We start from the raw sequence: 24987 nt of genomic DNA on the forward strand, positions 1-24987 counted from the left end.
TAAGCTATTTCTTTTTTCACGCAAGTATCTACATTCAAGTACTCGGTGGTGTAGTGAGTTAAGAAACTTCTGAGAACCATTTTTTAAATATACTAACTCCAGAGAGGAAGCTTTCCCTTGGGTTTATGGGATGAAAGTTTTTTCTGTGGACAGTAAAACAATCTGGAAAAGTCATCTAGTCACCCAGTTTCCAATCAAAACCAAAACAATTGAAACTCTATACAGTAGTAAGGAGAACTTGGCAAGGTTTAAATGCAAGTTAGCAGCTCAATTAGTGATTCAATTACATCAATGTTGGAGCACTCTGATTTAAATCCTTGGCTGTGATGCATTCAGACTCACCGTAAGCCTACCAGTGTGTATGTGTGAATAAGGATGGCAGGTTTCCTTCTTTCAAGGACATTAATAAATAAATTGGGAAAATACAGGACACAATGTATGCATATTCTCGTTGGTAGGATTGTTGAGCTAAATAGCCTTTTGTTATTTATTTCATGTCATCAAAAACCCCCGATGAAAGTCATGGTCATAAAAAAAGGTTTATCACATAATTCATAATAAACCATCGCTGGTACAGTATTAGGACACGTATTTGAAGGCAATATTTCTTTTTCATGTAAAATTGCGACATAAAGCGATGCATCAAATAACATGGGAATCCGAAGAAAGGAACTTCCTTATGCACCTTCCCTCTCATGTGTGCGAATAGAAACCACGTCATTTAAGATAAGAGTCTAGAAAAAAAGAAAACAATATGACCTGTCAGAAAATTATACTTGGTGAGTTGAGTGCACACACATTGGTTTAAATGCAAAGTTATATAAAGTGCTGTTCTCTCAGCTCAGAAGGAATAAAAATTCCTCTGCTGGTTGCAAGGGTCCTATAAAGTTTTTGCATGTCAATTCAGTTGCAGGATTTGAGCCCTGGTTTGAATGGGCTGCAAAGTGACAATCCGAAAAGAGGCAAACAAGACGGATAACGTGGAAAATGGAATATTGTTATACTTGTGCACTAGAGATTAATATTTGAGGAATGCTGAAACTTAGCAAGGGATGCTTTACTCGAACCGGCCTGTACCTGGAGTGCAACATACTAACATTGGATTCTGTTCCCAGTCCTCACTTTGATGAGTGCAGAATTCATTAAGTGCAAGTTTGCAATTTGATTCAGAGGTTGTTGCTAAAGCACATTACTGGGACTGAAAAGAATGAGCTTCACGCCTTCAATTAGGGGTGCTTCCCGAATTCCCCTCAAATTCAATTTTCAAGTTTGCTGACGACACCACTGTGGTGGGTCGGATCTCAAACAATGACAAGACAGAGTACAGGAATGAGATAGAGAATCTGGTGAACTGGTGCGGCAACAATAATCTCTCCCTCAATGTCAATAAAATGAAGGAGATTGTCATCGACTTCAGGAAGCATAAAAGAGAGCATGCCCCTGTCTACATCAACGGGGACGAAGTAGAAAGGGTCGAGAGCTTCAGGTTTTTAGGTGTCCAGATCACCAACAACCTGTCCTGGTCCTCCCATGCTGACACGATAGTTAAGAAAGCCCACCAACGCCTCTACTTTCTCAGAAGACTAAGAAAATTTGGTATGTCAGCTACGACTCTCATCAACTTTTACAGATGCACCATAGAAAGCATTCTTTCTGGTTGTATCACAGCTTGGTAATGCTCCTGCTCTGCCCAAGACCGCAAGAAACTACAAAAGGTCGTGTAGCCCAATCCATCACGCAAACCAGCCTCCCATCCATTTACTCTGTCTACACTTCCCGCTGCCTCAGCAAAGCAGCCAGCATTATCAAGGGCCCCACACACCAGACATACTCTCTTCCACCTTCTTTCATCGGGAAAAAGATACATAAGTCTGAGGTCACGTACCAACCGACTCAAGAACAACTTCTTCCCTGCTGCCGTCAGACTTTTGAACGGACCTACCTTGCATTAAGTTGATCTTTCTCTACACCCTAGCTATGACTGTCACACTATATTCTGCACTCTCTCTTTTCCTTCTCTATGAACGGTATGCTCTGTCTATATAGAGTGCAAGAAACAATACTTTTCACTGTATACTAATACGTGACAATAATAAATCAAATCAAATCAAAGCTTCATGTCACCAATCATTCTTGAAATTCAAGCCCCAGCTTCCTCCCTAATTTGAAAGTAATTATTTTTTCTTAAATGTGATAGATTGCATTATAAATGTAAAACTTGCTCTCTTTCTTAAACATACCATTATGAGTTTATCATCTTTGATTTCTCGGGTAATTGATGTTTGTTTTCCATCCCACTTCTGAATCTGGACCAATTTGTCACCCTCCAATGACACAACTGTCTGGAACAACAACAGTCAGCATGTTAGATTTCTGCAGTTGGTAAATGAAGGTTCGGTTCTTCACATGCCACACGGGTTCTCCAAACTCAGTGTCCAATATTTCTGACTTCAGATGTGGACACAATTCTTGCTCACGTAAAACTACACTCAAGACTGCACACACACAGGGGGGAATTTTACCATTTTGAGTCTAAGTGCCGAATCCGGGCGTCAAATAGATCCGCGCCTGGAATCCTCTTTCCAGCCCGCCCATACACGTTTTTCCGGCTCCGGTCTGATGCGCGCTGTGGGCGGGGCTTAGCGCTGGCGGAACGATCGGAGCTCTGAACTGCGCATGTGGAGTTCGAAAAAAATCTGACAGAGCGAGCCCGGGCGCGAAAGAAAGAAAAAGCAGAAAGCGGAGAGAGCAGCTCTCTGACGGTCATCCTCTGGTCGGGGGGGTGTGGTGGGGGTGGGGGGGGGGTGGGGGGGGGTGTGACCGATCATCCCCTGGGGGGGTGGAGGAGAGGGGGTCTGACGTAACATCCTCTGGTTGGGGGGGTTCCGCTGCCTGTCTGCGGCCGATCCCTCCTCCCGGAGTGGACATGCGACCATGGCATCCCACAAAACCTTCAGGATGAAGCGATTCCTCGGTAGGAAGATGAAGCAGAACCGGCCGATTCCACAGTGGATCCGCATGAAAACCGGCAACAAGATCAGTACAAGTCCAAGAGGAGACACTGGAGAAGGACCAAGCTAAGCATGTAAAGGGATACACCATCACTGGTACATTACCAGCCACAGATTATTCTTCCCTGCAGGGGCAAGAGAGCGGGAGAGATGGCTGTGGCTGGTAGTGTACCAGTGATGGTGTATCCCTTTACAGGCCCAGCTTGGTCCTCCTCCAGTGTCTCCTCTTGGACTTGTACTGATCTTGTAGCCGGTTTTCATGCAGATCCACTGTGGAATCGGCCGGTTCTGCTTCATCTTCTTCGCGAGGAATCACTTCATCCTGAAGATTTTGTGGGATGGCATGGCCGCACGTCCACTCCGGCAGGAGGGATCGGCCGCAGACAGGCAGTGGAACCCCCCGACCAGAGGATGATACATCACACCCCCTCTCCTCTATCCCTCCCCCAGGGGATGGTCGGTCACACCCCCTCCCCTCCCACCACCCCCCCACCCCGCCCCGAGGATGAGACCTCACACCCCCTCTCCTCCCACCCCCCTCCCAGGGGATGATTGGTCACACCCCCTCCCCTCCTCCCCCAGATGATACGTCACACCCCCTCCTCCTCCCACCCCTCTCCCCCCCCCCCGACCAGAGGATGACCTGGGTCAGAGAGCCGTTGCAGTCTCTGAACCCGCTCTTCGGAGGCTGAAGTGGCGACTTCGGACTTTTATTTGGCAGGTCGAGTACAGCGCTGACGCGGATCGGGCCAGAAGACGGTAAAGTGGGATTTGGCGGTAGAGTTGGGTGCGCGGTTCATTAAGTCGATTTAAATGCATGCAAATGCATTTAAACCATCGGGCCGCCCGATTCGGGCGCGGGCCGGACCCGAATCGGGTGTTGGTAAAGCCGTGATCTGCTCAGATTCAGGTGCAGATCGCGTTAAAGGCCCAACGCCCAACTTTACCACGATTTCGGGCGCGAGGTTTTTGTAAAATCAGGCCCACAAAGTGCACCTGTGTTAGGAACAGCTATCACCTTTATTTACCAGGTTCTTTCTTTCATCAAAAATCATTTTTTTTCAGACTGGCTTATTGCACGGGTCTTTTTAAATAAATGTTCATTGTGATCCAAATTAAATTGAAAACAATGCTGCCATTCTAATCACACTGTTTTATCATGGTGTTGTTACGACTTTTGGATTTTATGCAAAATATTCTTTGTCCAGCAAACCATAAGTTGACCTTCAATGCCTCATGATCAGAGTAAGCATTTTACTGCCCAATATATTGATAAACAAAAATGTGACTCATAGATTATTATGCAGAACCAGGTTTAATACTGAAATATGCTGCGTTGTCTTTACAGAGAATGGACTGAAGTGGCAAACTGTTTGAATAATAGAGGCCAGCATCAAAATATTAGAAAGCTAGGAATAAAAGAGAAGGAAAAACATATTTTTTAAGTGTGTATATTTATGGGAAAGTTACCAGGGTAATTGAAACAAACTGTAAAAATAGTTTCCATAAACAAACATAGTGAAAAAGGGAAGGTAGGGACATGTTGAGAAGTGGGGAAGAGCTAATTGAAAAAGGGGACAAGCAGCTGTTCAATTTGTTCTTCCTGAAAATGTCTACATTTTTTAATACTCACTGCATTACAGAAGTTTAATAAAATCTGAAACTGAAATTTTTAAAAATGATTGCTTAAATTAAACAATTCTCCACCCTTAAGCATTTTAACCCTTATCAATTCTAACATCAGCCTAAAATACTGGGGGGTGCGATCTTACCAGCTCATCGTGCCAGTAGCTCAGCGTGGCGAGCTGATAAGATTGGGCAAGAGGCGGAAAATCGAGTTTGCGTCCGTTTTTTTGCCTCTCGCGATGTTACTGGCACTCTTCTGCCAGCGAAATCCTCCAGGCGTGAAGCCAATTTTAGTACTCAAAACTTAATTTAAATCTAATTTGCGAGTCCCAGATGCTATCGTCCGGGCTCACTTGCCTTTTCCTGCTTGAGATCCTCACCAGCGAGAATCAGGTATGGTCTCCACCAATGGAGACCAGATGTGATGGCCTTGCCAGTGAGAACAGAGGTCATTAAATCCCTCCCGAGTGGTCTGGGGCAATGCCCCTCTTTGGGCAGTGCCAGGTTGGCACTGCCAGCCAGGCACCCTGGCACTGCCAAGGGGCCGGAGCTTGATGGGAACAGAGCCTGACGAGGCGGGGGAAAAGGGGAATTCTGCATTGGAGGGTGATTGGCCGGGCGGTGATTGGCGGAGGGGGGAGGGGAGCGAGTCTGGCACAGGGAGGGATCGGCAGTGTGTCCTGATGTCCGAGGTGGGTGGGCTGACAGGAGATCTCCCAGTGCACTATGTACACTGTGCGCTGGGATATTGAACTGCCTGTGCAATGGCACCCCTAGAGCTCAGCAGCCAGCTTCCTGGCAAGATTAGGCTCCACCCTCTACCCCTGCTGGCGACAATTACACCTGGGCTCTTTTTTCAACTAAGTGCCATACGATTGCAACTGGGAGCTTGCCCAAAAGATGCCTGCGATTCTCTCCAGTTTTCACGCTCATTCGGCACTCGGATGTTTTTGGGTAAGGTCACCCACATTGCAATTTTTTTTATTCATTTGTGGGACATGGGTGTTACTAGCTGGCCAGCATTTATTGCCCATCCCTAGTTGCCCTTGAGAAGGTGATGGTGAGCTGCCTTCTTGAATCGCTGCAGTCCATCTGCCGAGGGTTGATCCACAGTGCCGATAGGGAGGGAATTCCAGGATTTTGATCCAGCGACTGTAAGGGAATGGCAATATATTTCCAAGTCAGGATGGTGAGTGGCTTGGAGGGGAGCTTGCAGATGGTGGTGTTCCCATGTATCTGCTGCCCTTGTCCTTCTAGATGGAAGTAATCATGGGTTTGGAAGGTGCTGTCTAAGGATCTTTGGTGAATTGCTGCAGTGCATCTTGTAGATAGTACACACTGCTGTAAATGAGCTTCGGCGGTGGAGGGAATGGATGTGTGTAGCGGGCTGCTTTGTCCTAGATGGTGTCAAGCTTCTTGAGTGTTATTGGAGCTGCAACAATAACCATCCAGGCAAATGAGGAGTATTCCATCATACTCCTGACTTGTGCCTTGTACATGGTGGATAAGCTTTGGGGAGTCAGGAGGTGACCCATTCAGCACAGTACTCCTAGCCTCTGACCTGCTTTTGTAGCCACTGTGTTAATGTGGTGGGTCCAGTTGAGTTTCTGGTCAATGATAACCCCAAGGATATTGACAGTGGGGGATTCAGAGTTGGTAAGACCGTTGAATGTCAAATGGTGGTAGAGTGTCTCTTATTGGTGACGGTCATTGCCTGACATTTGTGTGCTGCGAATGTTAGTTGTCACTTGTCAGCTAAAGCCTGGATATTGTCCAGATCGTGTTGCATTTGAACATGGACTGCTTCAGATCTGAGGAGTCACAAATAGTGCTGAACATTGTGCAATCATTGGCAAACATCCCCACTTCTGACCTTATGACAGAGGGAAGGTCATTGATGAAGCAGCTGAAGACACTATCCTGAGGGGCTCCTGCAGAGATGTCCCGGAGCTGAGATGACTGACCCTCCATCTTCCTATGTACCAGTTTTGACTCCAACCAGAGGAGACTTTGCCCGATACCCATTGATTCCAGTTTTGCTAGGGCTCCTTAATACCACACTCGGTCGAATGCAGTCTTGATGTCAAGGGCTGTCACTCTCACCTCACCTCGACTCATATGTTGCAAGAATTCATTCTGCTTCACTGAATTAGATGGGACATACTATTTGCAACATCATTTCTGGACCATGGCTCTTGACCAAAGTCTACATTTATTCCTATAACTTGAGATGCGGAAATATCTCACCTGGGATTAAGATTCTTTTGTTACTTGCAAGAATGAATGATGTACGTGTGAAATGAATCGATTGGAAAATTTAACTTCATTATCTTTGTGGATGAATTAACTATGGACCAAACTACCTAACTAACAAACTATTTAACTTCCCTTAGAGGCATTAAGTTAGCAGTATGAGGTATGATTAGAGTCCAGAAGCAGATCTTACAATTGTCAAAATCTGCTGGAAGTTTGTATTTTCAATTCGTGCCTTTGCTGTCAGCTGTGACATATTCACTGTCAAATGCACAGCAGGAGTGAGATTCTGTTTAATCTTTTTCACTCCCTGTGACAGTTTAATGAAGTTAACTAAGATAATTTAATGTTCCAAATGTTGTCTATATTTGTTGTATTACAAGTTTTGGTCTCTGTATCACACTTGTTGTGAAGTTGGGTAGAATAGATTGGTGTTTGTAAAATTGTAAAATGCTAGGGAGAAAGCATTGCATGATCCCTTTAAAAGATGGTGCTTTTTCTGTGCTTAGAAAGTTAAAAAAATGCAAGTACAGATAGAGTGCCCAAAATGAAACATTTATATTGGAAGGCCAAGCAGCAGGGTTGCCAAGCAAAAGGTTTTCAGGCATTTGAATTACTGAATTCAGTCTATCAATTTGAATTAGGCACTTAGATACCAAGAACCTATTAAATCTAAATCCGATGGTTTTGGCAACCTAGGACCAATCCAATTGTGGGGGATATTGATATGTCATCACTGGTATAAAAGGAAGGGGGCAGTGCGACAGAGGAGGAGAGCAACTGCCACCTGCCACAGCTTATACCTTTTAGCTTAAAGCCTCACCTAGATAGCAAAGAAGAAAGAAGAATCAACAGAGAAGACCCAGAATATTCCGGAAGACACAAAAACTGGCTGTAATTTGGAGAGTGATTAAAATTCTATTTTTTTGCTAATAAGTGGGAATTGTATTTATCTGAACGACATTCCATTAGAATCATGTTTTATTGGTTTGTTAATAGTTTAGTTAACTTGTTCACTGTTAGTTAAATAAATAAATTGTTATTTGTTGACTTTAGAGAGAGTGTCAGGGAGTTATTTTGATTTAACCACTAAAAGTTGCTGAAGACTAGATCGTACCACTTCACACTTTTACAGATTATGAGGTGAGGTACTCCTCTTTGAGTGTTTAGGTGTTAGTTCTCAGAGGGGGGGTTCCACCTCCGCTTCATAACACACTGTATTGTAAAAATTCATAAAACCAACACAATGGACTCTCTGGTACTGAAGTTCCTATTATCCCAATTATCCAACAATAACTTACATCCATATAGCACCTTTAACATACTAAAATGTACCAAGGTATGTCGTACGAAAATTTAACACTGAGCCACAAAAGGAGATGTTAATGACTGATGACCAAAAGCTTGGTCAAATATTGCTTAAAGCACAATCGATCCCCAAACACATCACCTCAACAACAGCCTTCGGGGCAGCAAGTTCCATAATCTAACTCCTCTTTTGGCAAAGGTTCCTTCTAAATTCTCTATTTGGTGTATTGGTAACTCTTATGGTATTCCGATTTTTTCTTGCCCATAGATAGGAACTGGGTGGATTTTTAAGGCCCCTTCCTTTCAGGAGGATCGTCCATGTCCACGGAAGTCAATGGTGTTTTGAACGGCTCACTGAATTTTATGGCCCCATCCCCGCTGCGACAGAGTAATAAAATTCCACCCTCTGCATTTGTTCAATGGGTAAAAATTTTACACTTTCAGGGCCCGCCTGACCTGGACGTGTGGGAAATTGCATGGGAATATGTCAGGCGCATATTCCGGCGTCATTGTGCACTTGAGCAACATTTCACTTGGCAGGTGCAACTATGAATCGGATGTATGTCCACTGACTATTAGGAAGTTCATTTAGAGGATTTAAAGTGCAATTGAGAAAAGGCAGCGTGGGCGGGCTATTGATGGAGAAAGAACGGCTGCAGCAATAACTTAACAATGATAATGGCAATAGTGGCTTTAAAATGGTTATTCTGGCTGAGAGTGAAGCATGCTGGGATTTTTGGTCAACTTAATAGATTAAAACCAGATGCAGGTCATAAAGAGGCTCTGTGATCTGAAGCTTCCCAGATAAGGGAAGTTGTTTACATCATAGGGCGGCACAGTAGCACAGTGGTTAGCAATGCTGCTTCACAGCTCCAGGGACCTGTGTTCGATTCCCGGCTTGGGTCACTGTCTGTGTGGAGTTTGCACATTCTCCTCGTGTCTGCATGGGTTTCCTCCGGGTGCTCTGGTTTCCTCCCACATTCCAAAGATGTGCGGGTTAGGTCGATTGGCCATGCTAAAATTGCCCCTTAGTGTCCAGAGATGCGAGGGTTGGAGGGATTGGCGGGTGAGTGTGTAGGGATGTGGGGGTGGGGCCTGGGTGGGATTGTGGTTGGTGCAGACTCGATGGGCCCAGTGGCCTCTTTCTGCACTGTAGGGTTTCTATGATTCAACCGAGACAGTGCATCACTGATTTATATGGCTATGTATGGGACATGTCAAATGAACTAAGTGTAATGGCGTCGTTCAAAAGTAATTTCACTGGATGTTCGAGCCATATGATCAGTTTCTGGTTACACAGTTGGCTGGATGACAGAGAATCTTCCGGAAGCGAGTGAAGAATTGTGGATAAAGAGACATGCGAGCCTTTGTTTGGCAACAATAACTTGAAGAGACCAACCATTGCAAGAAGTCTTGTGGAAGCTTCAAAGAAGGAGATAGATTCTACATCGAGGATATTTCTTGGTCAAGGTTTTCCTAAACTTGGTAGTATCTATTTTCAGTTAAAAAGATAAAGTTGATGTTTAGTTAAAGTTGATGTTCAGTTAGAGTTAAAGTTCAGTAAAGAGTTAATAAGTTGCAAGTGTTTATGTTTGAGTTGGTACTCGAAGTGTTAAATAACGAAATAATTGAATTACTGTCCTTCTTTGTCTCATTAAACTGGAATGCTTGGGAGGTGTTTAAATTAAAGTTGTATAACAGGCAGGTTGAGCTGGTTGGAGTTACAGATTTGGGTGAGGGTTTGGTTTGAAGCATTGTTAACATTTTCACTGCTTTCTTTGGAGGTTTGTGAATCTAGTCTTGAGTTTTCAGGACATTTCAGTCTTGTGACATCTGAGATCTGCAACCCTTTGGCAACCTCACAACATGGGTCAGCCCCAATTGCATCTCTTTTGATGGGTCTTGTCTACTCAGCAGGTCATTGTTAGACTTTTTTAAAATTCCAGGTGTTTTATCTGAAATGGTGGAATTTGAATCGAGGTCCCCAAAGCATTACCCTGGGCCTCTGGATTACCAGTCAAGTGACAATACTACTCATAGAAACCCTGCAGTGCAGAAGGAGGCCATTCGGCCCATCGAGTCTGCACCGACCACAATCCCACCCAGGCCCTACCCCCACATATTTACCCGCTAATCCCTCTAATCTACGCATCCCCGGACTCTAAGGGGCAATTTTTAACCTGGCCAATCAACCTAACCCGCACATCTTTGGACTGTGGGAGGAAACCGGAGCACCTGGAGGAAACCCACGCAGACACGAGGAGAATGTGCAAACTCCACACAGACAGTGACCCGAGCCAGGAATCGAACCCGGGACCCTGGAGCTGTGAAGCAGCAGTGCTAACCACTGTGCTACCGTGCCGCCCTCCTTTTTTTTTTCCCCCTCCCTCCCCTCCTTGTGTAACTTTGACCCCATTGCCCACCGCCTCCCCATTGCTGGAATGTTGTCAGATACCATAGCCTTTGCAGCATCCAGTGCCATCAGTTGTTCCTTGATATCTGGTGGAGTGAACCAAATTGGCTGAAAGCTGGCATCTGTGATGCTGGGACCTCAGGAGGTCAAATCTGCTCCTGCTGATGGCCCACAGTGCCTCATGGTTGCCCAGTTGAGTTGCCAGATCTGTTTGAATCGATTCCACATAGCACAGTGGTAGTACCACACAACACAATGGAGGGTATCCTCAATGTGAAGATGGGACGTTACCTCCACACGGACTGTGCAGAGGTCGTTCCTACTAAGATTGTCATTGACAGATACATCTGCGACAGGGAGATTGGTGAGGACAAGGTCAAGTAGGTTATTTCCCTATTGTTGGATCCCTCACCACTTGCCACAGACCAGTTCACACAGGTTGGACTAGTCTGTGGGTCAGCTCTCACACTTTTGGCACAAGCCCTCTGATGTTAGTAACAAGGATTTTGCAGGGTCGGCAAGGCTGGGTTTGCTGCCTTCGTTTCCTGTGCCTGGGTCGATGCTGGGTGACCCATCCAGTTTCATTTCTTTTGTAGCGGTTTGAGATGAGTGACTCGCTAGATCATTTCAGAGGGCATTTAATAGTCAACCACATTGCCGTGAGACTGGAGTCATATGTGGGCCAGACCAGGTAAGGATAGCAGATGAACTACATGTTGTCATGGTCGCTATTACTGAGGCTAGCTTTTTAATTCAGGATTTTATTAACTAAATTTAAATTCCGCCATGGTGATATTCAAACCCCTGCCCCCATAGCATTTGCCTGGGCCTCTGGATTGCTAGTCCGGTGACATTATCATTCTGCCACTGCCTCCACCTTAAATGTGCCAAATTCCAACTAAACATTTCATTTTCGTGAACTTGATAGAACTGCAGCAAGTAAAAACATCTCTGGAAGTACATCATGTTCACTTTTGAGCATGAGATGACCCGAGGTGGCGGCTGGGGTGTAAACAGCGTACACTCCACAAGAACCTTACCTTGCAGTCTCTATTGTCAGAGGTATGCTCATTGAATGGTTTGTCAAGTTGGAAGATAATTTCTGTGTTTCTGTAGGTGCTCTTGGTTTGTATAATGACATTATCACCATCTAATTTGATGATTGTGTTGGGTTTAGTGACATTGCCCACCTGTCGGGTTGCGAAGTCCACTCCTGAGGTCAGAAAACAGATATGCCGATAAACGTAGCAATATGCAACTGGTGCGAATCATAACAGCACTGTATATTAATGATAGTCCCAAATAAACAGCTATCATAAATGTGACAGGTACAAATGCGCCTCAGTATAGGGAAAATTATAATGTATCATTTACACAAATGTAGCTATAAATCATTGCGGTTAATCAGAAACATTACATGCTCACAGATAAAATGTGAAGAGTTCAGTGTTGAGGGCTGAAACAGGTTCTTGTAAGTCAAACCCTTAAGGAGGGGATGCCCAAACTGGAGAACAAAGTAAGGATTAGAGGGATATGGGCCAAACGTGGGCAATTAGGACTAGCTGGGAGGGCACCATGGTCAGCACGGATTGGTTGGGCCGAAGGGCCTGTTTCCATGCTGTATTGCTCTGTGACTCTAATGAGCCCTATAAGTATAGCAATTATTACATAAATAAACACATTTTAACATATGCTACAATTGGCACTGGACTCGATGTACACCCTCTGAATAAAAGTAATACTTCAAAAACTAATAGATGTGTAACTACTAATAAGATATTACATCAGTAACATGATAATTTAGCACTAACAACAGCAGAAATATTATTTTTAAATGCACAAACTCACCATACTTTGTATTTGATTCTGAAAAACGTGAATCAAGAGAAGGGGTGATTGCTGAAGGCAGTTAATACTCACATTATTACTGAGAAATGATGGTTATTGACAATATTGCTTGATGATGGTCACGGTCAATGTTAATGCTTGATGATGGTTATTGATGATGGTTATTGATAATGTTAATGCTTGATGATGGTTATTGATAATAGAACAGTACAGCACAGGAAACAGGCCCTTCGGCCCTCCAAGCCTGTGCCGCTCCTTGGTCCAACTAGACCAATCGTTTGTATCCCTCCATTCCCAGGCTGCTCATGTGACTATCCAGGTAAGTCTTAAACGATGTCAGCGTGCCTGCCTCCACCACCCCACTTGGCAGCGCATTCCAGGCCCCCACCACCCTCTGTGTAAAAAACGTCCCTCTGATATCTGAGTTATACTTCGCCCCTCTCACCTTGAGCCCGTGACCCCTCGTGATCGTCACCTCCGACCTGGGAAAAAGCTTCCCACTGTTCACCCTATCTATACCCTTCATAATCTTGTACACCTCTATTAGATCTCCCCTCATTCTCCGTCTTTCCAAGGAGAACAACCCCAGTCTACCCAATCTCTCCTCATAGCTAAGACCCTCCATACCAGGCAACATCCTGGTAAACCTTCTCTGCACTCTCTCTAACGCCTCCACGTCCTTCTGGTAGTGCGGCGACCAGAACTGGACGCAGTACTCCAAATGTGGCCTAACCAGCGTTCTATACAGCTGCATCATCAGACTCCAGCTTTTATACTCTATACCCCGTCCTATAAAGGCAAGCATACCATATGCCTTCTTCACCACCTTCTCCACCTGTGGATTTGTGGACTTGCACACCTAGGTCCCTCTGTGTTTCTATACTCCTGATGACTCTGCCATTTATTGTATAACTCCTCCCTACATTATTTCTTCCAAAATGCATCACTTCGCACTTATCCGGATTAAACTCCATCTGCCACCTCCCGCCCAATTTTCCAGCCTATCTATATCCTGCTGTATTGCCCGACAATGCTCTTCGCTATCCGCAAGTCCAGCCGTCTTCGTGTCATCCGCAAACTTGCTGATTACACCAGTTACACCTTCTTCCAAATCATTTATATATATCACAAATAGCAGAGATCCCAGTACAGAGCCCTGCGGAACACCACTGGTCACAGACCTCCAGCCGGAAAAAGACCCTTCGACCACTACCCTCTGTCTCCTATGGCCAAGCCAGTTCTCCACCCATCGAGCCACTTCTCCTTGTATCCCATGAGCCTTAACCTTCTTAACCAACCTGCCATGTGGGACTTTGTCAAATGCCTTACTGAAATCCATATAGACGACATCCATGGCCCTTCCTTCATCAACCGTTTTTGTCACTTCCTCAAAAAACTCCACCAAATTTGTAAGGCACGACCTCCCTCTTACAAAACCATGCTGTCTGTCACTAATGAGATTGTTCCGTTCTAAATGCACATACATCCTGTCTCTAAGAATCCTCTCCAACAACTTCCCTACCACGGACGCCAAGCTCACCGGCCTATAATTTCCTGGGTTATCCCTGCTACCCTTCTTAAACAACGGGACCACATTCGCTATCCTCCAATCCTCAGGGACCTCACCCGTGTCCAAAGAAGCGACAAAGATTTCCGTCAGAGGCCCAGCAATTTCATCTCTCGTCTCCCTGAGCAGTCGAGGATAGATGCCATCAGGCCCTGGGGCTTTGTCAGTTTTAATGTTCCCTAAAAAACCATAATGTTTATGTTTGATGATGGTTATTGTCAATGTTAATGTTTGATGATGGTTATTAATGATTTGATTTGATTTATTGTCACACGTATTGGTATACAGTGAAAAGTATTGTTTCTTCCACGCTATACAGACGAAGCATACCGTTCATGGAGAAGGAAACGAGATAGTGCAGAATGTAGTGTTACAGTCATAGCTAGGATGGAGAGAAAGATCAATTTAATGCAAGGTAGGTCCATTCAAAAGTCTGATGGCAGCAGGGAAGAAGCTGTTCTTGAGTCAGTTGGTACGTGACCTCAGACTTCTGTACCTTTTTCCCGATGGAAGAAGATGCAAGAGAGAATGTCCGGGATGCGTGGGGTCCTTAATTATGCTTAATGATGTTAGTGCTTGATGATGGTTATTGATAATATTTATGTTTGATGATGGATATTGATAATGTTTATATTTAATGATGGTTATTGATAATGTTTATGCTTGATGATGGTTAATGATAATGTTTATGCTTGATGATGGGTATTGATGGTGTTAATGCTTGATGATGGATATTAATAATGTTAATGTTTGATGATGGTTATTAATAATGACAATGTTTGATGATGGTTATTAATAATGTCAATGTTTGATGATGGTTATTGTCAGTGTTAATGCTTGATGATGGTTATTGATAATGTTTATGTTTGATGAAGGTTATTAATGATTTGATATGTTGTCACACGTATTGGTATACAGTGAAAAGTATTGTTTCTTGCGCGCTATACAGACGAAGCATACCGTTCATGGAGAAGGAAACGAGAGCGTGCAGAATGTAGTGTTACAGTCATAGCTAGGGTGGAGAGAAAGATCAATTTAATGCAAGGTAGGTCCATTCAAAAGTCTGATGGCAGCAGGGAAGAAGCTGTTCTTGAGTCGGTTGATACGTGACCTCAGACTTCTGTATCTTTTTCCCGACAGAACAAGGTGCAAGAGAGAATGTCCGGGATGCGTGGTGTCCTTAATTATGCTTAATGATGTTAGTGCTTGATGATGGTTATTGATAATGTTTATGTTTGATGATGGATATTGATTATGTTTATATTTGATGACGAATATTGATAATACTTATGTTTAATGATGGTTATTGATAATGTTTATATTTGATGATGGTTATTGTCAGTGTTAATGTTTGATGATGGTTATTAATAATGTTAATGTTTGATGATAGATATTGATAATGTTTATGCTTGATGATGGATATTGATAATGTTAATGTTTGATTATGGTTATTGATATGGTTATGTTTGATGATGATTATTGATAATGTCAATGCTCGATGATGGTCATTGTCAGTGTTAGTGTTTGATGATGGTTATTGATAATGTTTATATTTGATGATGGTTATTGATAATGTTAATGCTTGATGATGGATATTGATAATGTTAATGCTTGATGATGGATATTGATAATGTTGATGTTTGATGATGGATATTGATAATGTTAATGTTTGATGATGGTTATTGATAATGTTTATAGAACATAGAACATAGAAAAAATACAGCACAAACAGGCCCTTCGGCCCACAAGTTGCGCCGGTCATGTCCCTACCTACCTAGGCTTATATATAGGCTTACCTATAACCCTCAATCCTATTAAGTCCCATGTACTCATCCAGAAGTCTCTTAAAAGACACTATTGAGTTTGCCTCCACCACCACTGACGGCAGCCAATTCCACTCACCCACAACACTCTGAGTGAAAAACTTACCCCTGATATCTCCTCTGTACCTACTCCCCAGTACCTTAAACCTGTGTCCTCTCATAGCAGCCATTTCAGCCCTGGGAAAAAGCCTCCGTGAGTCCACCCGACCTATACCTCTCAACGTCTTGTACACCTTTATCAGGTCACCTCTCATCCTTCGTCTCTTCAAAGAGAAAAGACCGAGCTCCCTCAACCTATCCTCATAAGGCATGCCAACGAATCCAGGCAACATCCTTGTAAATCTTCTCTGCACCCTTTCAATCATTTCCACATCCCTCCTGTAATAAGGCGACCAGAACTGAGCACAGTACTCCAAGTGGGGTCTGACGAGGGTCTTATAAAGCTGCATCATTATCTTCCGACTCCTAAACTCAATCCCTCGATTGATGAAGGCCAGCACACCATACGCCTTCTTAACCACCTCCTCTATCTGCGAGGCCGATTTAAGAGTCCTATGTACCCGGACCCCAAGGTCCTTCTGATCCTCTACACTGCTAAGAATCTTACCTTTGATATTATACTCCTTCATCCCATTTGACCTGCCAAAATGGACCACTACACATTTATCCGAGTTGAAGTCCATCTGCCACTTCTCCGCCCAGTCTTGCATCCTATTTATGTCACGCTGCAGCTTCTGACATCCCTCTAACCTATCCACAACACCACTAACCTTTGTGTCGCCGGCAAACTTACCAACCCATCCCTCCACTTCCTCATCCAGGTCATTTATGAAAATGACAAATAGCAAGGGTCCCAGAACAGATCCCTGGGGCACTCCACTGGTGACTGACCTCCATTCAGAAAAAGACCCATCTACAACCACTCTCTGCCTTCTGCAGGAAAGCCAGTTTTGGATCCACAAGGCAACAGCCCCTTGGATCCCATTCCCTCTCACTTTCTCGAGAAATCTTGCATGGGGACCTTATCAAATGCCTTGCTGAAGTCCATGTAAACCACATCTACCGCTTTTCCTTCGTCAATGTGTTTAGTCACATTTTCAAAGAACTCCACCAGGCTCGTAAGGCACGATTTGCCTTTGACAAAGCCGTGCTGACTACTTTTGTGCATACTAAACTTCTCTAAATGTTCATAAATCCTGTCCCTCAGGATCTTCTCCATCAACTTACCAACCACTGAGGTTAGACTCACCGGTCGGTAATTTCCTGGGCTATCCCTATTCCCTTTCTTGAATATAGGAACCACATCCGCAATCCTCCAATCCTCCGGAACCTCTCCCGTCTCCATCGACAACGCAAAGATCATCGCCAGAGGCTCTGCAATCTCTTCCCTCACCTCCCACAGTAACCTGGGGTACATCCCATCCGGTCCCGGCGACTTATCTATCTTGATGCTATTCACAATTTCCAACACATCCTCTTTCTTAATGTCCACATACTCAATCTTTTCAGTCCACCTCAATCTTGTAGTACAACCACCCAGGTCTTTTTCCACCGTGAATACCGAGATAAAATATTCATTAAGCACCTCTGCTATTTCTTGCAGTTCTGCACAGACTTTCTCACCTTCACATTTTATAGGTCCTATTCCTTCACATCTCATCCTTTTACTCTTCACATATTTATAGAACGCCTTAAGGTTCTCCTTAATCTTACCTGCCAAGGCCTTCTCGTGACCCCTTCTGGCTCTCCTAATTTCTTTCTTAAGTCCCTTCCTACAAGCCGTATACTCATCTAGATCCCTATCATCGCCTAGCTCTCTGAACCTTTTGTACGCTTTCCTTTTCTTTTTGACTAGGTTCAGCACAGCTTTAGTGCACCACGGTTCCCATAACCTACCAACACCTCCCTGACTCATCGGAACGTTGTCATGCAGAACTCCAGACAAACATTCCTTGAAAATCTGCCACCTTACTTCAGTACTTGTCCTCGAGAATGCCTCCTTCCAATTTACGCCTCTAATCTCCTGCCTGATGGCTTCATATTTCCCCTTACTCCAGATAAACACTTTCCTAGCTTGCCTGATCCTATCTCTTTCCAATGCTAGCGTAAAGGAGATAGAGTTATGATCACTATCCCCAAGATGCTCCCCCACTGAGAGATCCGACACCTGTCCAGGCTCATTAGCCAGTACCATATCGAGTACAGCCTCTCCTCTTGTAGGCTTATCCACATGCTGTGTCAGGAAACCCTCCTGAACACACCTAACTAACTCCTCCTCATCCAAACCCCTTACCCTAGGGATATTCCAATCGATGTTTGGGAAATTAAAGTCTCCCATCACGACAACACTGTTATTACTACATCTCTCCAGGATCTGTTTCCCTATCTGCTTCTCAACATCCCTGTTACTATTGGGCGGCCTGTAGAAAACACCCAGCAAAGTTATCGACCCCTTCCCGCTCCGAACTTCCACCCACAGAGACTCCGTAGACAATCCCTCCACGGCTTCCACCTTCTCTACAACTGTGACACTATCCCAGATCAGCAGTGCCACTCCCCCCCACCCCCCCCCTCCTTTGCCTCCCTCTCTGTCCTTTCTGAAACATCTGAAACCCAGCACCTTAAGTATCCAGTCCTGTCCCTGTCCCCAAGTCTCCGTAATGGCCACCACATCACACTTCCAAGCATCGAACCACACTCTAAGCTCATCCACATTATTCACTACACTCCTGGCGTTAAAATAGACACATCTCAAACCTTTGGTCTGAGCTCTCCCCTTCTCCATCACCCGTCTATTCTCCCTCTTACACTGTCTACAATCCTTCTCTATTTGCGGGCTAACCTCCTCGCTCTCAGTCACCTCATCACGATTTCCTCCCCCCAACCTTTCTAGTTTAAAGTCTCCCCAGTAGCCTTAGCCAACCTTCCTGCCAGGATATTGGTCCCCCTGGGATTCAAGTGCCACCCGTCTTTTTTGTACAGGTCACACCTGCCCCTAAAGAGGTCCCAATGATCCAGGAACCTGAATCCCTGCCCCCTGCTCCAGCCCCTCAGCCACGCATTCATCCTCCACCTCACTCCATTCCTGCTCTCACTTTCCCGTGGCACAGGCAGCAATCCTGAGATTACTACCTTTGCTTTCCTCCTTCCCAACTGTCTACCTAACTCCCTATATTCTCTTTTCATGACCCCTTCCCTCTTCCCTCTTCCTACCTATGTCAGCGGTACAATATGTACCACGACCTCTGGCTCCTCTCCCTACCACCTCAGGATATCTGGGATATTATGTTTGATGATGGTTATTAATAATGTTAATGTTTGATGATGGTCATTGTCAATGTTAATGTTTGATGATGGTTATTAAAAATGTTAATGTTTGATGATGGATATTGATAATGTTTATGCTTGATGATGGATATTGATAATGTTAATGTTTGATGATGACTATTATCAGTGTTAATGTTTGATGATGGATATTGATAATGTTTATATTTGGTGATGGTTATTGATAATGTTTATGCTTGACGAAGGTTATTGATAATGTTTATGTTTCATGATGGTTATTGATGGTGTTAATGTTTGATGATGGTTATTGTCAGTGTTAATGTTTGATGATGGTTATTGATAATGTTAATGTTTGATGATGGTTATTGTCAGTGTTAATGTTTGATGATGGTTATTGATAATGTTAATGTTTGATGATGGTTATTGTCAGTGTTAATGTTTGATGATGGTTATTGATAATGTTAATGTTTGATGATGGTTATTGTCAGTGTTAATGTTTGATGATGGTTATTGATAATGTTTATGTTTGATGATGGTTATTAATGATTTGATTTATTGTCACACGTATTGGTATACAGTGAAAAGTATTGTTTCTTGCGCGCTATACAGACGAAGCATACCGTTCATGGAGAAGGAAACGAGAGAGTGCAGAATGTAGTGTTACAGTCATAGCTAGGGTGGAGAGAAAGATCAATTTAATGCAAGGTAGGTCCATTCAAAAGTCTGATGGCAGCAGGGAAGAAGCTGTTCTTGAGTCGGTTGGTACGTGACCTCAGACTTCTGTATCTTTTTCCCGACGGAAGAAGGTGCAAGAGAGAATGTCCGGGATGCGTGGTGTCCTTAATTATGCTTAATGATGTTAGTGCTTGATGATGGTTATTGATAATGTTTATGTTTGATGATGGATATTGATTATGTTTATATTTGATGATGAATATTGATAATACTTATGTTTAATGATGGTTATTGATAATGTTTATATTTGATGATGGTTATTGTCAGTGTTAATGTTTGATGATGGTTATTAATAATGTTAATGCTTGATGATGGTTATTGATAATGTTAATGTTTGATGATGGTTATTGATAATGTTAATGTTTGATGATGGTTATTAATAATGTTAATGCTTGATGATGGTTATTGATAATGTTAATGTTTGATGATGGTCATTGATAATGTTAATGTTTGATGATGGTCATTGTCAATGTTAATGTTTGATGATGGTTATTGTCAGTGTTAATGCTGGGCCAAGGGGAAGCTGACGGTCTCCCCTCCCCCACTGAAGGCGGCGCGCGCCAGGACTGTTAGAGCCGAGCTCGAGCTACTTATTGATCGCTGGTCGATAAAAGATCAATAACATCGCCCGCGGCAGAGCGAGAGGCATTGATCCCCGAGGTAAAAACCTGTCGATAATCATTCATTCATGCCTAATCCATCGTTTTTTTTCCGGGAAAAAAATCGTTATTTTGGGGGAGAAAAATCGTTAATTTGGATTGCAATTTGGAGTTTACCTCTTTGAGGTGCAAAATGTGGGTGTTTTCACGTCTAATATTTGTGATTTGTGTAACTCATTTATCAGTGGTCTGGAGCATGTAGCATTTTGATTATCTTTTTTTAAAAAAGCTAACGTATTAAAGTTTATTTTATCGCTTGTTCAATTTCGACTCCCTGCCTCCATGTGCTCTGCGGCCACTCACCCAGTTCCCTCATGTAATTGTCGTAATTTTGGGTGTCCACCAGCCTCCAGTTGCCCACAAACGGCTCCATGGGTCCACACTAGAGAATGGGGGGAAGGGGGAAGGGTGGTGGTGACTGGGGTGCCACCCTCTCTCCTGGAGAGATTGAAAGAGGGCTGGTCCCCATACCTCTCTGCACCTCCCCTCCTTCCCCCTGCCCCGTCCCCCTCTCCTCCTTCCCTTTCCACTCCTTCCTTCCCCCTCCTTCCACCTCCTCCCCTCCCCTTCTCCTTCCCCCTCCCCCCCGATCTGCTTCCTAACACCTTAAAAAAAACAAATGGCAAAGGAAACTTAAAACATCAAATCAAAATGTGATACAGGGGGTCGATAAAATGGTCCAGTCCCCGAGCTGTCCACTGGGCACAGAAGGTCTCGATGGTGTTGGCAGACCCTGCATGATCCCTCTCCAGGGTCACTCAGCTGCGAATATCACCACATTTACGAGGAGGTCCTTATCCTTCCACACCCAGTCTCTCTTTTAAGTGCTGTCCATACTTAAATAAACAAGGTCCTTCACCTATGTATAACAGCATAATTAATGTGCCATTAACAACCAAGACCCAATATAATTGTCACGTAAGACAAATCATTGGCCTTCCTAACTGTTCATTGTACCCGTATGTTAATCTTCTCTGATTCATGCACAAAGACATCCATGGCCCTCTGAGTACCACCACTACATCTGTACCTCCACTACAATTTCGAGTCTGGCTGACCCTTCGTCAGAGCTTTAGCTGAAGCTCTGATGAAGGGTCATCCAGACTTGAAACGTTGGCTCTATTCTCTCTCCACAAATGCTATCAGACCTGCTAAGATTTTCCAGCACTTTCTGTTTTTGCTATATCTCCAAACTCTGTGGCCAAGGGCTCGGCTCCTCCTTCTGCGACTGGATCCTAGACTTCCTAACCCACAGACCGCAATCAATAAGGATAGGCAACGACACCTCCTCCACAATTATCCTCAATACTGGTGCCCCGCAAGGCTATGTCCTCAGCCCCTTAACTATACTCCTTATGACTGTGTGGCCAAATTCCACTCCGTAATTTTCAAGTTTGCTGATGACATCACTGTAGTGGGTTGCATCTCAAGCACTGATGAGACGGAGTGCAAGAAAGAGATAGAGAATCTGGTGAATTGGTGCGATGACAATAATCTCTCCCTCAATGTCAATAAAACGAAGGAGATAGCCATTGTCTTCAGGAAGGGTAGTGGAGGACATGCCCCTGTCTACATCAATGGAGATGAATGGGAAATGGTAGAGGGCTTCCAGTTTCTAGGTGTCCAGATCACCAACAACCTGTCCCGGAACTTTCATATCAACGCTATAGTTAAGAAAGTTCACAACTCCTCTACTTTCTCAGGAGTCTAAGGAAATTCCGCATGTCTGCTACGACTCTCACCAATTTTTACAGATGCACCATAGAAAGCATCCTTTCTGGATTAATCACAGATTGGTATGGCTCCTGCTCTGACCAAGTCCACAAGAAACTACAAAGGGTTGTGAATGTAGCCCAGTCCATCACACAAATTAGCCTCCCATCCATTGACTGCGTCTACACTTTCCGCTGCCTCGGACAAACAGCCAGCATAATTAAAGACCCCACACACTCTGGACGTGCTCTCTTCCACCTTTTTCCATCAGGAAAAAGTTACAAAAGTCTGAGATCATATACCAACTTACTCAAGAACAACTTCTTCGCTGCTGCTGTCAGATTTTTGAATGGACCTACCTTAAATTAAGTTGATCTTTCTCTACACCCCAGCTACGTTCTGCACTCTCTCCTTTCTTTCTCCCCATGTGCTCTATGAACACTATGCTTTGTATAGCACACAAGAAACAATACTTTTTACTGTATGTAAATAATGATAAATCAAATCAAATTCCCAATCATCAACCATCTAAAAAAAAACCTGCTTTTATGGGGGCAATTCTCCGGGTCATCAGTTCCCAGCGAGTATTGCAGTGGCCTGGAGAACCCGCGCATCCCCCCCCCCCCCCCCTCAAATCAGCCTTCCTTCAGGCCACGCGCACCCTGACAGTGCCAACAATTCACTGCCCCCGGTACCTTGGCATTGACGCCTTGGCCTGACACCTTGGCCCCGAGAAGACTCAAGAAGGTTGGTCCAGTGGCCGTTTGTCCCTCTGCTGCTGCCAGGCAACAACGGATGGGTCTGTCATGGGTCCTGGGGGTTGGGTGGGCTCGGGCTGGGAGCAAGGGGTTGATCTCACCACTCTCGCCAGGATGGGAGTGTCATGGCTGGACTGCCCCTTTCTAGCCCTGGCAGACCTGAAGATCAGCCCTGGCATTCCTGCCTGTCAGCTGTGCAAATTCTGAAGTGGCCAAGTGCCCCCGGTCCCCTGGCAGGATTTTAAATCATGGCAGTACTCCATGCCATGCTGCAGCAGAGATTTACCTTTCTCCCTGTCAGAAGCTGCAGGTGTGAGTAGACCTTTTTGAAGAGCTCTGACAGAGAGGATGGGCAGAATGTTACCGACTCGTCCCGCCCATTGATGGGCGGAGCAAACTGGTAAAATCACGCGAGAGCCGAGAAATCAGGATCATGCTCTACTTCTTGGCTCTCGCGATTTTATGAGAGCCACCATTCCTGATTGGTCAGCCTCTCGCCGGAAATGGGCCAGAGGCTAAATAATTTATTTAAATATATTAAACTTTTAATTTCCATGTGTTTAGTGACTCCACTCACCTGATGAAGGAGCAGCGCTCTGAAAGCTCGTGATTCCAAATAAACCTGTTGGAATTTAACCTGGTGTTGTGAGACTTCTTATTATGCCCACTCCAGTCCAATGCCGGCATCTCCACATCATCCACTCCATGAAATTTACCCAATGGACCCAAGAGTGTCCCAAACTGATTGCACCTGGACTCCCTTAAGTTTCAAGTTTCTACAAAGATGCAAGAAAGCAGACTTTACCCCAGTCCAACGCCGGCATCTCCACATCATGACTCCCTTAATAAGGCAGAGCTGCCAGGAAGATGGCATAAAGAAGATGTGCTTCCAGGTTCTCAGATGGTGAGCAGGCCTGGCTGCTGTGGAGGAGAGGGGCAAGCTGCTCTACCCCGCTGAAGGATGTCGGCCCAGGGGTCGTGTAGCAAATGCTATCTGGGAGGCTTGTGCCTGCAGCTGCAAGTGCCTGTTCACTGGCATGTCGGACTGGCAACCAGTGCTGCAAAAAAATGAATGACTTTTTTGGGCAGCAAGGGTGAGTATGCATCTCATTCTGAAATCAGTTACATGTGCTGTGCTTGCAATGTGAAACCATCCCCATGGACACCCCATGGGCCTCCACCAACAGACACCCCCACTTCCTTCCGGCACAGGCTTCCAACCCCTGTGGCACCCCGTGGTGTCCCGGGTTGCGCCTGCTCACGGGGTTTGAGCAGCACGCCCTGGAGCTGGCAGGAGAAGCAGAGCAGAGAATGGTGACCGACAGCCAGGTCAGCGTCCGGCACGCAAGTCAGCATCAGCTAAACCCTATTCCTAAGGACCTCTTTGATGTAAGTGGCATGATGCGCAAGCTGTTTTCCCTCCCTTCCACTAATGTGTGTCCTTTCTTACAGCGGATGATCTGGATGCACCAGACCCTTCCGTGTCGCCGCCCCTCTTGCTCCTGCTGCTGAGACTCTCCAGGACACCTCAGGTGACGCCTCGGAGAGAGGATCTGAGAAATCTTCCGAGGACAGCACCAGTGATTCGGCATAGGCACCTACCACACAAATCACCAACATTACGACTATCACCACGGTGGGGCAAGTTAGTGGTGAGGCCTCTGGATCACTTACTGGTGCGCACTTCACAGCCGCTGATGCACAGAGTAGAGGCAGGAACATCCGAGGGCTTGGGCGTGTGGCAGTCTGCCGGAGGCAAGGATTCAGCTGACCCTGAACCAGGTGCCAGGCCTCAGGGATCAATCATCCCAAAGCTGGTGGCGATGCATCAGCAGACCCGGGTAATTGTGGATGGGCTGTCAGCAACCATGCTGCAACTGCAATGCTGTTCTGAGGAGACAAACAGAGTGCTGTCGCAGGAGGTAGTGCTGGCACAGCATTGTACCCAGGCCAACACTGCAAGGGTGGCGTTGCAGTCTGGGTCAGGG

General features: G+C 44.9%; 1 protein-coding gene and 1 pseudogene across 1 annotated transcript; both read right to left on the reverse strand.

Annotated features, from left to right (window-relative positions):
* Window positions 1–24987, reverse strand: part of LOC144508897 (3-beta-hydroxysteroid sulfotransferase-like) — a 97903-nt pseudogene that overhangs the window by 54455 nt on the left and 18461 nt on the right.
* Window positions 678–20901, reverse strand: LOC144509476 (fatty acid-binding protein, brain-like). Its single transcript, XM_078238384.1, has 4 exons — window positions 20832–20901; window positions 11652–11824; window positions 2241–2342; window positions 678–734 (listed from the first exon to the last, which is right to left on the reverse strand). The coding sequence occupies exons 1-4, from the start codon at window positions 20899–20901 to the stop codon at window positions 678–680; spliced, it is 402 nt and encodes a 133-aa protein (XP_078094510.1).

The sequence above is a fragment of the Mustelus asterias genome, chromosome 21, assembly GCF_964213995.1.
Source record: "Mustelus asterias chromosome 21, sMusAst1.hap1.1, whole genome shotgun sequence".
Classification (NCBI taxonomy): Eukaryota; Metazoa; Chordata; class Chondrichthyes; order Carcharhiniformes; family Triakidae; genus Mustelus; species Mustelus asterias.